This window comes from Saccopteryx bilineata, chromosome 1, assembly GCF_036850765.1.
Source record: "Saccopteryx bilineata isolate mSacBil1 chromosome 1, mSacBil1_pri_phased_curated, whole genome shotgun sequence".
Lineage (NCBI taxonomy): Eukaryota > Metazoa > Chordata > Mammalia > Chiroptera > Emballonuridae > Saccopteryx > Saccopteryx bilineata.
Window position 1 is genome coordinate 306,682,307 of NC_089490.1, and position 15,682 is coordinate 306,697,988.

Sequence of the window (15,682 nt, forward strand, 5' to 3'; positions counted from 1 at the left end):
ACATAGGGGTTTCCCAGGACAAGGGACTTTCAGTCGTAAGTAAACAGAGTGATTGGTTGCCCTCATGGTGAGAAAGATAGTTTGGAGATGGCTTGGAGGAGTGGTCCTGCAAGGGCGTTCCTGTTCCCTTTCTATGTGGAGTTTCCCTCATTGCCCCTCTGACTGGTGTGGTGGTTTTCACCGGTGTGGTACAACTCCCTTATTGGAAGGTTAATGGAGGTCCAGAGAGGAGAAGTGAGGGGCAGCCTTAAACAAGTCACCAGCCCCAAATGACAAATCTATTGCCAGGAAAGAAGCTGAAATGCTTGACTAGCACTGAGGCTATGGGGATTTTCCCTCTTTCTTTAAAAAAAAAAAAAACACACACAGAAAAGACCCAGTGGAAAAAAAAAAGTGATGAGTTGTGAGGCAGGCAGTGGGTCCTACGCAGCCCCAGGAGATAACGCACAGCTCATTTGCTTAAATTTGCAGCTGACGGCTGCCACCTCTCTATAGGTACCAGGCGAAAAGTTTCTCAACAGCAGATGACGAGTGACCAGTTCGGTGCCAAACAGCAACAACTATGAACTACCCCTTAACCCTGGACATGGACTTCACAAACTACAACCTGGAGGACCTGGTGAGTAGGGACAGCTCAGGGTCACCCAGGCCCTACTTGGAATTCTAAATATTTTGTGCCCAGGACCCAAGGAAGAGGGGATAGCTGTGGAGTCCCCTCCCACTCTGGATCTACAGAATCTAGACAGGCCCATTGGCCCCTTCCATGGACCAAGCAGATCAACAGAGCTGTAGCCTTAAATAGACATCCTTTAGAGGGAGTTGGAAGTACAGGTTTAGGTCTTGCATCCTCCCTGACTTGCTATGTCTGGCCTGGAACAAGTCACTTTGCCTCTCTCTGCATTCTGTCCTTATTTTGTATGGCTGGCATAAGGGGCTAGATGGGAAAGAACTTTGGAGGTTTTCTTAATCTCAGGAAGCTGGCAATGTTAATCAACAATCAATGTATATTTATTCATCTCTTGCTATATGATTATATCATGGAAGTACTACATTCTGTTTTAGATGGAAAAGTTTGGGACTTGGTCTTAGCTTTCAATTTGGCTTATGGTCTAACCAAGAAAAACAAATCACTCACCAATAGCTCTTAGACAATGATTATGTGCTAAACTGAAGAAGTTAGCACATAAGACCAGTTGGTCAGCAAGCCAGACCCAATGGGCCAGAGTCAGGGAGTAGGGGGAGCCACGTTGGTGAAAGAACTCAGTATTAATCTTAGAAATGTCTTAGAACATGTTGTGGCTTCCCTCAAAGGACGTGAATCTCTAGAGATAAGGTATTCTTGGGTGGGCTAAGATAATGGTCCCAGCATCACTCTGCCCCCACCCGTCTCTCCCATGAAGCAGAGTGGTTCAGTTGGCTTAGATGTCACTGGGCTTCCAAAGGATGTGTGTGGGGAGTATCTCAACCAGAGACCTCAGAGCTCCTATTTGCAGGCAACAGAGGACTGTTTTAAGGATCTTTTGGAAACTTCTTTGTGGTCTTTCCTTCCTTTTCCCCATGGCCAACGGCACTTCTAGGGAAAGGGCCACTCTCTGAGCTGCACTCTGGATTATGAAGGATCCAAACCCTTTCTCTTAAAGCCACCAGCACTCCTGACCTTAAATTCATCCTCTAACACCCCTAGCTGGAATCTATACTGTAACTCTATCAACAGTGGCTCCAGACTTGCCTGGAAGAGTCTGGCCCTCACTTGCCCAGGTCTTAAGGCTTGGAAATATAAGTAGAACACGGGAAGAAGAAGGTGGAGGGAAGGGCTAATTACCTCAAATCTGGCTTCCCAGATAAAAGTAGAGCCAGAACCATCAGCCTAATCAGACCCAGTGAAAAATGAAATGCAGAACCCCTTGTTCAAAAATAACTAAGAATTTCATGATAGCAACCCTGAAGCACAGGGCTCTTCTAAGTGTAGCTGGCCATGAGTCTCATCACAAAGACTGGGCAATACCAGACTAAACCCTTATTGCCCTGAAAAGGCAATGTGCTGCCACCCTGGCCCCCAGTCCTGACCCCTGGCCTCACCTGATTAGGTTACTAGGTGTCTTCCTGTGCCCACAGCTTCAAGCTGACCACGAGCCCTGACCCAGTTGGATATCATAGTAACCTACTCCAGACCTGGCTAGTCCTGGCTTCTGAGAAACCTCAAGAGTTTCTCCTAACTGAACGTCTCACTCCACTGCGTGACCTACTAGAGACAGGTGGTGGCTGGGGGCAGGGAGACAACAGGGCATGTTCCTTATATCAAAGAAAACCTACAGCAGCCCTGGGAGAGATAGCTTCATGTGACTTGCTTCATGTTCAAACAAGTGGCCTTGGACCAGGTATCCCAGTGTGCCAGAACCCTCTCAGTCAGAGCCTAGCCCGAGTGGAGTCTCGGCCCATCCAGGCTCTGGAACTCTTCTTTAGCCGGCACCCAGTGCCTAGTTTCACGTTCACTTACCTCCTCTACACTCTCTCCCTGGATCTGTGGGCCCCTCAGAAGCACAACTCATTCACAGGAGGGCCTTGAGCAGTTTTGACAGTCTCCCTGACAGTGTCTCATGCACAGAGACCCTGGGGCGGCACAGTAGAAGAGTCTTGCACATAGTAGCTTCTCAGTAAGTATTTACTGATTTGTGATTCACTGAAGGTCTTAGCTCACCATTTCACTATGAGTTATTCTAGCTTCTATTCTTTTTGTTTCCTATTACCCTCCCTGTCCTTGTTCAGACTGCAAATTGGTTCCCTTTCTCAGGACCCTGGTTTCTATACTCCAATGGTGGTTTAAGAACTGGGGGCTCTTGGTACTAAGGCAACTGTCGACCAACCTGTATTTTCTTTCTCCTCTTGAAATCTAAGATCAAATTTAGCTACTTAAAATGTTCACTTTTTAAAGATGGGCTGCTAATTCCCATGAATGGAGGATCCAAACAGAAAAACATTAGGTGGTTTAAATATAAGAAATAAGGCCCTGGCCGGTTGGCTCAGTGGTGGAGCATCGGCCTGGCGTACGGGAGTCCCGGGTTCGATTCCCAGCCAGGGCACACAGGAGAAGCGCCCATCTGCTTCTCCACACCTCCCCCTCTCCTCCCTCTCTGTCTCTCTCTTCCCCTCCCGCAGCCAAGGCTCCATTGGAGCAGGTTTGGCCCCGGCGCTGAGGATGACTCTGTGACCTCTGCCTCAGGCGCTAGAATGGCTCTGGTTGCAACAGAGCGACACCCCAGATGGGCAGAGCATCACCCCCTGGTGGGCATGCCGGGTGGATCCCAGTCGGGCGCATGCGGGAGTCTGTCTGACTGCCTCCCCGTTTTCAGCTTAAATTAAAGGAAGAAAAAAAAAAAGAAATAAGGAGCCAGGTCCCTGGGGTGGGCATGCCAGGGACCCACTGTGCTGGGAAGGCATTTAGGAAGACACTGAAAAGCCTCTGTCCATAGGAACCTTGACCTGAGAACATGGAGCCTCCTCTTTACAGAACCAAGAGCTGAGGCACCTACAGGGGATACAGTCATAAACTGCATCTCCGGCCCCAACCTGCATACCATTGAGGAAGGGAAGCTGCTACAGAGCAGCTGGTTCATCTTCAAGGCTTGGCTCCCCCTGACCCCTCCCCAGTGATTGTCCCCCATAGACCATGACTTCAGTTTGATGAGAGCATCAGAGGCTGCAAAGCCCATCCGCATGTAATCTCATTTCATCAAGAAGGTATGACGAAGAGGAACCAAAACCAGTGCAGGCATTTCTGGACTTTATCTTAGGGGGTAGGGAGGGTGCCCCCCCCAACCAGGTCAAAAGTCCCAGGAGAACCCCAGTGGAGGAGGCCTCAACTGGGTGTGATTGAAGGGGTCAAAGATCAGGGAGAGACCCAGGGCCAGGCTGGGGAGGGGTCAGCGCTGAGGTGAATCTGGGCTCCGCACACAGACCACAGTCTCCATCAGGGACTTGCCTTTCTTGAGGCTGGTCCACTCTGGCACAATGGCAAAAAAAGTGGCCATGGATTTTACACTGAGAATCAGGACACAAAAATGATTATTCTTTCAGGAATGATGGAACAAAATATTTCAAATCAGTACTAACCCAGGCAATAGTTTCAAGAGATTGCTGTGCATACCTAGGAGACATCTACTTGTCCCTTAGACTGTTGTGACTCTGTCTCCAAAGGACAAAATGATTTGGAGTGCCAAGAGGGACCCCTTTAAACCTAAAGACTCAGTGCAGAGGTAGGCATAAAGCCCTCCTACAAAGGAGACTGGGCCCTGCCCTCAAATGCCCTTTCCCCCCAGAACCACACCCAACGTAGTACAATGTTCCTAATAACCAAAAGCCTTGGATAGAGATGGAAAAGCAGTCTGGGCCTGACCTGTGGTGGCGCAGTGGATAAAGCATTGACCTGGAAATGCTGAGGTTGCCGGTTTGAAACCCTGGGCTTGCCTGGTCAAGGCACATATGGGAGTTGATGCTTCCTGCTCCTCCTCCTTCTCTCTCTCTCCTCTCTCTCCTTCTCTCTCTCTCTCTCTCCTTCTCTCTCTCTCTCTCTCCTTCTCTCTCTCTCTCTCTCTCTCTGTCCTCTCTAAAAATGAATAAATAAAAAAATTAAAAAATAAAAAGATGATAATTTAAAAAAAAGAAAAAAAGAAAAGAAAAGCAGTCTGGCAGCCTCAGCCCTAAGGGTGGAGGCAAGGAAAGGAGAAGCTTGACAAAAGGCTATCCAGAGACTCAGGTGGTCTTTTGGGAGTGTGGTCTTCCAAAGGAAGAGTGGGTTAAAAGGTACAGACCTCTACCCTCACCCTCAGCCAGGCTCACTCCTCCAGACACCCAACCCCTCAAGCCACCAAAGGGTAGAAGGAGAGAGATGCCTTGGCTGGCCCCATTCACAGCTTCCAACCCTTGGCTGGAAATATCCAGTCAGGGACATAAAAGAAGATGAGCCCATGTGTGCTCCCTAAGGTCAGAGTGATTATCTACATCTGAGTGTAGATGCCTCAGGTCCCTGGAGTTCTAAGGTTCCATCTGGTTGAGCCGTGCACTCAGGAACCCTGTCCCCCTCCTTGAGGCTGACAAGCAGAGTCAGGCATTCATTGGGGCATTTGTTGGCTGCAGGACAGGTAAGTGAGAGAAGCAATTGTTTCCCACCTGGGTGCTGAGCTACATGAAGATCACATTAAGAACCAGCTCAGGCCTGGGCAGGGTGTGACAGCCACAGCACCCAAACATCTAGGAGCTGGGAGCAAAGGGCATTTGAGGGCAGGGCCCAGTCTCCTTTGTAGGAGGGCTCAAACATTCCTATTCCTCCCAAAGAACCCAACCTGTGGCCGTACAGTTCTGCTTGTTAAAACTATTCTTTCTCCTCTGAAACACCCCAACCCCCACCTTGGCCCGTTCCTCCTGGTTCACCCAGCTGTCTTCTTGCCCGTGGAGGGCTTCTGCCAGTCCATGAAGAAGACAACTCTCCAGGACTCCAGTCTTCTCTTCACTGCACTCTACACCCTAGTGCCTGAAAGCGTCCTCCCAAGGTGGGGATAGCAGAACCCTCAGCGAACTGGTCGCCCTTGCCTAGAACACACAAACTGGATCCATATCAGATGCCCACCTACAGGCTTCTGTTAACCCAGAGTAAGGTAACAGTAGCACTTTGGGCAGCCACCTCACCCAGTTAACTCACCCTAAACTGGCAGTTGGCAAACTCTCAGATCTTTTTCTCATAAACTGCTGTTAAGCCAGATTTGCCCTAACTTGTCCCCAGACAGTTGGAGCTTTAAACCTGAGTCTAGCTCTTTATATTTCCCCTTATCAATTCCATCTGGTCAGTTTGAGCTCCTAGGGTTAGATGGCAGAGAACTCCGTATTACCCTAAAGCATCCTTCAGCCATGTCACCCAAGGCAAGGCAGAGAGTGTAAGAGAGGAGCAGGTCTGGGACATACCCCTGGGGAGTGCCCTAGACACCCCCATGCCGGCCAGTGCAGGACAGGCAGGCAGCCTCATTATCTGGAGTCAGATGGGTCTTGGAGAACTCAATTATATAGAGAGGGGCCTGGATGGGGCCTGCAGTGGCTCCCAAGGAAAGAAAGAAAGGGGGAGCAGAAGCAGGAAGGAAAAGAAGAAGAACAGTAACATTTGTAATCCCCCAACCTCCCTTCTCCTGGCACCTAAAAACCAGGACACAGAATGTTCTACTAGCTTCTTTCCTGCTACATCCCCATTGCTCTCAGCAAATTTCTACCCGTATTCCCAGCTCTGTACTCAGCTTCATCCCACTCATGATCTTTTCTTGTCTTCTTTGAGATATGGGTCCTTGGCCAGTGTGTAAGGTTGTGGTCTACTCGGGACCTGCCTACACCCTACACTACCATGGCCTGGGCACATCTGTATCTGTACGGGGTACACGCTGCTGTCAGAGTGTGTGTATGCACACCTGAGAGTATAAGAGAGGAGAAGACTGGTTACTGCTGGGCCAGATTGCCAGCATTGTGCTCCCTCCAGGCATGAGTCTCAGGGGTCACCCTTCTACATCCCACTCCTGATTCCTGATTCTTCACCTGCAGCTAGGCCAGAGCCAACCTTGCTTGGTTTGGGGAAGAATGGGGATGCCTGACCCCCTGGGTATGGGAAGTGGCTTTAACACTTGCCGCCACTCCTAAGCCCTCAAAATGTCTGTTTGATACCTTTTGTTGAGTGAGATGTACTGCCAATTCCCAGCACCCCTCAAAACAGCTTTCTCCCATCCCCCACTCGCCTCCCTGAGAACTTTGCCAAACAGATACCTCTTGGCCAGGAGGAAGAAACAATCTCCTACCCCAGGGGTCGAGAACCTATGGCTTGCTAGCCAGATGTGGCTCTTTTGATGGCTGCATCTGGCTCGCAGACAAATCTTTAATAAAAATAATAATAACATTAAAAATATAAAACATTCTAATATATATATATATATAACATTCTCATGTATTACAATCCATTCATTTCCTACCGCTCATGTTCATGGATGTGGGTGGCTGTAGCCAATCACAGCTGTCCTCCAGGACAACACCAAATTTTTATTGGATAATGTGTAATGTACACGGGTCATTGTATGGCTCTCATGGAGTTACATTTTAAAATATGTGGCATTCATGGCTCTCTCAGGCAAAAAGTTTCCCGACCCCTGCCCTATCCCCAATCCTCATCTAAACATGGTCTCTCGGGAAATGGGCCTCTGGGGCCCTAGGGACATAACCCAATGTATTGACTAAATGAGAAACAAACCAGTCAATCTGAACGCGTTAGAGAATAAGGACTTGAGTGTTTCTCACAAAGGGCCTTCTGGCCAGACAAGCTGGCTGTGCCTAAGCCCTCCACTGGACAGTGGGACAGCCTGGCTGAGGCTAGCCCTACTGACTACTCCAAACTGCATCTTTCCTCCCTCTGAATTGCTTTGCTCTACATGAAGACTGCTCATCTTGCTGTTTTCCCCTTTAACTCCTGCTGAATTCCAGGATGAGTCAAATGGTTGCATTCAGTTATAATATTGGAAACAGCTCGCAATCCAGACAGAACTCAAGATCTGCTCTAGGTTGTGAAGGGGCATTGGGAGCAGGTAGGAACTGCAGAAGGGTAAAAGGGAGTGTCTGGATGTCCAGTGAGGCACAAAAAGAGACTAGCCCAAGTCCCAGGATACAATGGCCCCGGGATTTCTCTGGGAAACTGTTCTCAGGGCAGTTCAGGACATGTCTGTTGCATGTCCCTCACGTATAAAACATGTGGCTTTGTAAGGTAGATACAGGAGGCTGCCTCCGAGAGCTCATCATCTAGTGAGGAAATGGACACCCCAACCCTGAGTGCTGTAAGAAAGGTACACATACTGTAAGAAAAGAGGATGTGATTCCAAAAGGAAGGATGGAGGAGGGTGGGATTGAGTGGGGCCTTGAAGGAAGCATGGAAATTAGGAAGTTTTAGGTAAAACTGCTTAGCAAAAGGAAGAGTTTGCGCAAAGTTTTGGAGATCAGAATGTGCTGGGGTGTTGGAGGTGGGCAGCCAGTAAAATGATGAGTTTGACAAATAGGCTGCCTAAAGCCATAAAGTACAAGATGAGGTTTGAAAAGTCAGAGGAACAGCCTGACCAGGCGGTGGCACAGTGGATAGAGTATTAGACTGGGACCTGGAGGACCCAGGTTCGAGACCCCAGCTTGCCAGCTTGAGTGTGAGCTTATCTGGTTTGAGCAAGGCTCACCAGCTTGAGCCCAAGGTCACTGGCTCGAGCAAGGGGTTACTCGGTCTGCTGTAGCCCCCAGTCAAGGCACAAATGAGAAAGCAATCAATGAACACCTAAGGAACCTCAAGGAAGAATTGATGTTTCTTATCTTTCTCCCTTCCTGTCTCTCTGACTCTGTCTCTGCCACAAAAAAAAAAAAAAAAAAAAGTCAGAGGAACATATATCTTGTAGGGTTTAAAGGTTCTTTGCGCCCTGACCTGATAGCTCGGTTGGTTTGAAGTGCAGAGGTTGCTGGTTCGATCCACGGTCAGGGTACATACAAGAATAGATCCATGTTCCTGTCTCTCTTTCTCTTTCTCTTTCTCTCTCTGTACCTCATTCCTCTCTCTCTCAAATCAATAAAATAAAATAAGTAAATAAAAATAAAGGTCCTTTGGAGGCAGTTAGACCTCACTCTGCAAATCCAGGGTTTTTGAATGAAAGTGGAATCATTCACTTAAACAAAAGCCTTATGTGCAAATCACCATATAAGACAAGAGTGGAGAACTCTGGTTTATAGACAAGAAGTGGAAGCTGGAGTCTGCCTCCCCTTCCCCACCCCAGCCCTTGTAAAAGAAGTCCATGGAATCATGCTGCAGGAATATCTATAAACTGGTTCTGAAATTTAGCAATATGGGTTTAAAACATCTTTCCCTAAGAGAACATGTAGATAGATATACTCATTTCTTCTTGAGCGCTGCATTGTAGTCTGTTGTGTGAATGCACTGAACTTGGCTTACTCCAATCTTGATGCACTTTCTCACAGACATGTCTTTTTTCTTAAAATTGGTTTTATTATTCAATGTGAAACTGAAAAAATAAAAATAAAGATAAAAGAAAAAACACCCCACTATTTATAGGTAAACCAGGAAGCAGTAAAGGACTTTAAGCAGGACACTGGTGTGATGGGGATTTGTGGGTTGGGAAGCTCATCTGTTCTCTGTGTGGGAGATGGGCAAGAATGAAGACTCCTAGGGAGACAGTAGTCCTAAGCATTGGGGTGAGGAGGGGCTTGACTGAAGTGATAGCAGAGAGACACTGGGGTGGGGTGTGGGCAGATGGCTTTGCCATTGTACTAATATATCCCCTCAACCCTTTCTCCCAGAGCCATCTGCCCCAAGGACCAGAAGGAAAACGCCCAAATTGGGGGATGGGTCTGCCAGCCACTGAGAGGGAGTGTGTGGCCCACTACTGGGTCCCCAGGTGCCATTCAACCACCCTTCTTGTGCAGGACCCTCACTTTCCCAGAAAGAGGGCAGCATGAGACCAGTAAGGGTGTGGAGTATCCTCTCCTGTCCTCTCCCTCCCTGGGATCCGTAATTGTAAACTTGTCTTTTTTAACCCACATTAGTTGGTTATAATTGGTTTTGAAACGCCATGAAAGAGGGGTCTGGTTAGGAGACAGGTAGGAAGAGCAGAGCTGGGAAGTGAGGTAGAACAGGTGCAGAGGGACAGCTGTGAGTGAAAGGTATGAAAACAGGCACAACTCCCCCCCCCTCTTCCTTTGCGGTTAGCTGAGTAAACAACCTGAGTGGTGGTGGGGGGGGAGGGGCTAGGGAGGGAGGGGTGGAGGAGGCTGGGGAAGAGGGAGCTTCCGGAGAGAGTGGGCATATCCCCTTCACTTGGAACAGGCTTCCTCCCTCCCTCCTGCTGTTCCTGGTCTTCCTCACTTCCTTCTGCTCTGAAGCTCCCTTGCTGTCAGCAGAAAAGAGAGCAGAGCAGGGAGCTTGCTAGTGATAGGAAACCCAGGCACTGCTGCCCAGTGTGGGGGAGGGTTGGCTCAACTGGGTTCAAACAGACCTGGTCTTTAGTGAGACACATTGGTCAAACAGGAATATTACATACCTGAGCCCGCTGTGCAGGTGAATTGAAATGATGCCTGACCAGGCGGTGGCGCAGTGGATAGAGCATTGGACTGGGATGCAGAGGACCCAGGTTCAAGACCCCGAGGTCACCAGCTTGAGCGCAGGCTCATCTGGTTTGAGCAAAGCTCACCATCTTAAACCCAAGGTTGCTGGCTTGAGCAAGGGATTACTCAGTCTGCTGTAGCCCCCCGGTCAAGGCACATATGAGAAAGCAATCAATGAACAACTAAAGTTCCACAACAAAAATCTGATAATTGATGCTTCTCATCTCTCTGCGTTCCTGTCTGTCTGTCCATATCTATCCCTCTCTCTGACTCTCGCTCTGTCTCTGTAAAAAAAGTAAAAAAATAAAGTACTCTTAAAAAAAAAAAAGAAATGGGAAGCTATTACTACAGTTTCAGTTATAATGTAGACAGACAGGAAGGGGGACAAATCAAGAAGAAGCCAACAGGCCACATCAGCACCCTTCCGTTGGTGAGATCCTAAGTTTTAAGAATTGAAACAGATGGCTCCTTGTCCCAACTAGAGCCATTCCCAAACTGAAGTCCTGATTCCAGCCCCTTGGGACACACAAGTACAGGATAACCTACAGGTGCACAGCCCTTTAAAGTTTGTGGACCATGTCCACACCATATATCTCCTTTCAGCTTCATTTCTACCCTGTGAGCACTTAGTCCCTTTAACAGATGCAAACTGAAGTTGGAAAAGGCAAAGTGATTTGTGCAAGGACACTCAAAGGGAAATTGGGATTTGGTCAGTGGACCTATCGGAAGCTCGGGGACAAAAGCAGTTAGCTGAGAGATAGGAGAAGTGTACAAGGGAGCCAGGTTCCTCCCCAAGAGGAAAGATGGGTCCTCAGTTCTCTGCCCTCCTGTTTCCTTGCCCTTGCACTACAAGGAATTAGGTAACTACAGTGACAGCACGGAGACCTCCCCAGTGGAAAATCACATCTGCTCCACAGTTGAGGGGCCCGTCCTGACCTCCTTCAAGGCCGTGTTCATGCCCATGGCGTATGGCCTCATCTTTCTCCTGGGTATGATGGGCAACATCCTGGTGTTGGTGATCCTGGAGCGGCACCGGCAGACGCGTAGCTCCACAGAGACCTTCCTGTTCCACCTGGCGGTGGCAGACCTCCTGCTCGTCTTCATCCTGCCCTTTGCTGTGGCCGAGGGCTCTGCGGGCTGGGTCCTGGGCACTGTCCTCTGCAAAACTGTGATTGCTCTGCACAAGATCAACTTCTACTGCAGCAGCCTACTCCTGGCGTGCATCGCTGTGGACCGCTACTTGGCCATCGTTCACGCTGTCCATGCCTACCGCCACCGCCGCCTCCTCTCCATCCACATCACCTGTGCAACCATCTGGCTGGCAGGCTTCTTCTTTGCCTTGCCAGAGATGCTCTTCGCGAAGGTCAGCCAACCCCATTACAATGACTCTCTGCCACGCTGCACCTTTTCCCAAGAGAACCAAGCTGAAACCAGTGCCTGGTTCACCTCCCGCTTCCTTTACCATTTTGGAGGATTTCTGCTGCCACTGCTAGTGATGGGCTGGTGCTATGCAGGGGTGGTGCATAGGCTGTGCCAGGCCCAGCGGCGCCCGCAGCGGCAGAAGGCAGTCAGGGTGGCCATCCTGGTGACGAGTGTCTTCTTTCTCTGTTGGTCACCCTACCACATCGTCATTTTCCTGGACACCCTGGCAAGGCTGAAGGCTGTGGCCAATAGCTGTGAGCTGAATAGCTTCCTCTCGATGGCCATCGCCATAAGCGAATTCGTAGGTCTGGCCCACTGCTGCCTGAACCCCATGCTCTACACGTTTGCTGGAGTAAAGTTCCGTAGTGACCTGTCACGGATTCTGACCAAGCTGGGCTGTGCTGGACCCGCTTCACTCTGCCAGTTCTTCCCTAGTTGGCGCAAGAGCAGTCTCTCTGAGTCAGAGAATGCCACCTCCCTCACCACCTTCTAGGTCCCAACCCCTCTTTATTTCTTTTTTTGGGGATGCACTGGTGCTGGAACCCTTCCAACAGGAGCTGGGATCCTATGAGCTTACCTTAGCCAGTGTCCTTATGTGGGGCAGCTAGATGAGTTAATGCTTCTTCCCAGGACATCCCTGCGAGCTCTCCTCCCAACCCTGGGGCTGGGCTGGAAGCCAGGAAGGACCCTATACTCCCTCTCTCATCTTAACCATCCAAAACTCGAGAAACAAATTTACTTCTGTCTTTGGCAATATGGAAAATCATTACCCTCCCAGCATGCACTCCATCATCTTACAGGTCACTGACCCCCACAGCTACCCAGCTTTCCCTCCGCCCCACCTGCTAAAAGAAGCTAGATGCTGAGCACCAGGGGATGGATGAAGGCTAAGGCTGAGGAAAACCAACTGCCACCAGAGTGTGGTCTTCACGTCTCAGTCTCCAGCATACAGATTCAGCTAGCTAGGCCATCAGCCCTGCAACACATTGACCAAGCAGGAAGCTCAAACTGACTCAGACCAGGTAGCTGTCCTTGGCTCTGACCAAAATGGTTCTGGGCCAGCTCCATGTCACTGGGCCCTGGGAGGTCTGCAGACCAAGGGCAGACTCCATGCACCCTCAGAGACCAGCCAGTTTCCTAGAGAACTAAGGCTGGGCCAGCAAAAAGGAGTCCTACCAGGGAAGGAAAAGATTCTCCTTCCCCCGCCACAAGGAGGAACAGGTATAAACCAAAACCAGCCATCTCCTCTGCCCAGGATGGAGAATTCCCAGCGCAGGCAGGGGTGGCAGGGTCCAGAGCCCAGGTGGGTCTGGGCCCCGATGGAGGAGACAGACTGGCTCCTCCCTGCCCCCTCTCAGTAAGCTGCACAGCCAAGAGAAACTCCTCAAGCTGCAGAGTGGTCCTACCAGAGCAGAGGAAGCATTTAGCTAAGAGTCAGAAACAATGTGTTGACCCCCTGAGGGGAAAGACAGTAGGAAAGAGGGCCCTGGAAGACAATTCACACAGCCGCCCCACACCCTGCCTGGAGGCCAAGCCCAGGGCACAGGCTCTCTGGGCTTCAACAAGAACTACCTGCAGCTTTGCCCTAGACTGGACAGTGTGAGAAGCAGGCCCAGGAAGGGGAAGTCCCTAGGCCCCAGGAAGCGGGCCCTGCCCTTGAGAGGATACTATTCAGATGGAACCGGGGGAAGTTGCTCTATACACGCTCACCCACCGGCCCACCTGCTTGCCCTCCCTCCACCCCAGCCTGTGGTCTAGCTGGAACAGGACAGCAGGAATCCCTGAACTTGCTGAGGGCACATCTGAGTTGCCCACTTCTACTCAAGCTAATCAGCCAAGTTCCTAGGAGGCCCTCATGAGGGCAGTCAGAGCTATGGCCCAGGGCACTGTGTTTTCACCACAGGACGCTGGGGAGCTCTGGGATCATCCTCCCTTCTCCCAGCATCCAACAGCAAGCTGGGAGGAGCCAGACATGAAAGCCAAAAAAAGGCAAGAAACTGGATTTTTAATTTTCTCTTTTTAATAAAAAGGCACCTATAAAACAGGTCAATACAGTACAGGCAGCACAGAGACCCCCGAACAAGCCTAAAAATTGTCTCAAAATAAAAACCAAGAGGATGTCTTCACATATCGTATTTATATATTTATATTTATATATATATATTTATATAATGGTACAAAATGGCTGGGGGTATGGCCATAGATGGAGGGGAGTAGGCTGGCCTGTGGAGTTACCTTGAAAAGCTACTCTGATGGTACAGGTGGAAGAAGAGAATGAGAGCACAGGGCCCTTTGCAGTCTGACCCCTCTCCTCTGGGCAGGAAACAGTCAGTTTGGAGAGTTAGGGGTCAGGGGTGGGGGTGGGGGTGGGGCTCACGGGCCCAGGGCCCAGGCTGAGGCAGGGCAGGCAGACTGCCTGGCTGGATGGAGAGCAAGTGGCCCCTGGACACACAGGCCTGGGTCCCAGGCCCTGGGCAGTGCTGGGGGAGGCAGGACTGCCTTTAGCCTGCCCCAGAGGAAGCATGTGGCCTGGCTGACAATAGAGTGAGGACAGCACCAGACAGAAGTAGGGCAGATTCCTTTTGTATCACAGCTGCCAGTGCAGACCAGGCCCTGTAGGTCAGGAAGGCCGAGGATAGGGCCACGGCAGAAAACACCTCGTCCAGAAAGGGCCCCTGGCCCTTTCTAAGAGCAACAGGCCTCAGCCAGGGAACTGCCCTGCCACCTCACAAGGCAGGAAAGGAAGTAAGAAAAGGAGAAGTATTTTACTCCTGGGGCAGAGGGGGTGTGGGGGTGGACACCCAGTCTTGTATGGCTTCAGCTCTCACCAGAGGTGGGTGGGGAACTCCTGTGGGGTTAAGGGGGGAGGCAGTGACTGTGCCTGGGCAGGCAGAGCCCTGCACCCTGGGCAGAGGGGCTGTACCAGTGAGTGGGAGGCAGGGAGGCAGAGAAGTCAGCAGGATGCTCCCCTGCTCCCTGTCCACTTTCTCTAATCCATCCTCAGTGAGTGGAGGCTGGTGGGAGAGAGACTGACTTGGCCAAACCCTTCCTCCTTTGGTGACAGAAGTAGGTGGCAACCTCTGGAAGAATCAGGGCCCTGGGGGTTATCTGGCCCAGGGTTATTGCAGCAGACACAGAACCACCTGGGCCACCATGTCATTCCTCTGTGGCTCAAGGGGACTGACCGCACAGCCCCTGCCCTTCTCCTTTCCTGCATCCCAGACTGGGGGACCAAGGACTTCTGGATAAGATGTAGCAGCAGCGGACACCAGACATCCACACTGGGAAGCCAAGGGCCTGTGTCACCTGTGTGGGGCCCACAGTGCAGGCACACACGTTCTCCTGAATTTCTCCTCAGTACAGGCCGCCGCCTGGGTCTTCACCCTGCTGCCACTCGCCAGGTAAAAGCCTGGGTGGTCTGGTCTCAGTGTGGAGTGGGCTACCTAGGTCATTTTGCCATTTTGGGAGGAGACCAGAATGGTAACTTCATGGACCCACAGATGCTTTTAACAGTGGATAGGTTTGTCAGACTGCATGTCCCTGGGTCCAGAGGAATGGAACAGGCAAACACTGGAAAGAGGAAGGTTTTCTCTTATCCCTTTCTTGTGTGACTTCTATCAAAACACAAAAATAAAGCACACACACAAACCGGCACAAAAGCGCAGCTATTTACAGCTACAGCTGGCACCTGCCCACCTGGCCAGCAGTCTGCAGGGAAGGGAGTCATGGGGATCAGCCACTTCAGCAGAGAGCAAACGAGGCGGGAGAACCAGGTGGGAGCAGAAAAACCAAGAGAAGTGAAGACAGAGGGCTGAAGAGATAGCGGCAGAAAGGAAAGGGCTGGAGAAGGGACTGTTCACCTCCCCTTCCTCTTCCCGAAAGGTTCTACACCGGGCTTGGAAAGCACAGCTGAAGGAGGGTGGGTGCAGAGACATAAAGAAAACAGAGGCTCCAGGTGACTTCAGGGGAGTGGTGGCGGGGCAGTCTGATGGCTGAAATGGAAGACACCCCTACCCAACCCCCCACCCCACTCTGCCATTCCCACTAAGCTGCCGCACATCTGGTTGCCACAAATTCTGTTCCCCACACAAGC

General features: G+C 50.6%; 1 protein-coding gene across 2 annotated transcripts; it reads left to right on the top strand.

Annotated features, from left to right (window-relative positions):
• The first annotated feature begins 487 nt into the window (after window positions 1-487).
• Window positions 488-15,144, top strand: CXCR5 (C-X-C motif chemokine receptor 5). Of its 2 annotated transcripts, none has more exons than XM_066246203.1 (2): window positions 488-619; window positions 11,021-15,144. In XM_066246203.1, exons 1-2 carry the CDS (start codon window positions 563-565, stop codon window positions 12,080-12,082), a joined length of 1,119 nt encoding a protein of 372 aa, XP_066102300.1. In that variant the 5' UTR covers window positions 488-562; the 3' UTR covers window positions 12,083-15,144. The 2 variants fall into 2 exon arrangements, with proteins under 2 accessions (XP_066102300.1, XP_066102311.1); XM_066246214.1 differs by having other exon boundaries at window positions 504-619; window positions 11,028-15,144.
• Window positions 15,145-15,682: the final 538 nt, after the last annotated feature.

Excerpts from the sequence above, each read along its gene's own strand:
- CXCR5 (XM_066246203.1), top strand. The coding sequence starts at position 563 with ATGAACTACCCCTTAACCCTGGACATGGACTTCACAAACTACAACCTG. Across the intron at positions 620-11,020 it reads ACTACAACCTGGAGGACCTG|GAATTAGGTAACTACAGTGA; the intron begins GTGAGTAGGGAC and ends TTGCACTACAAG.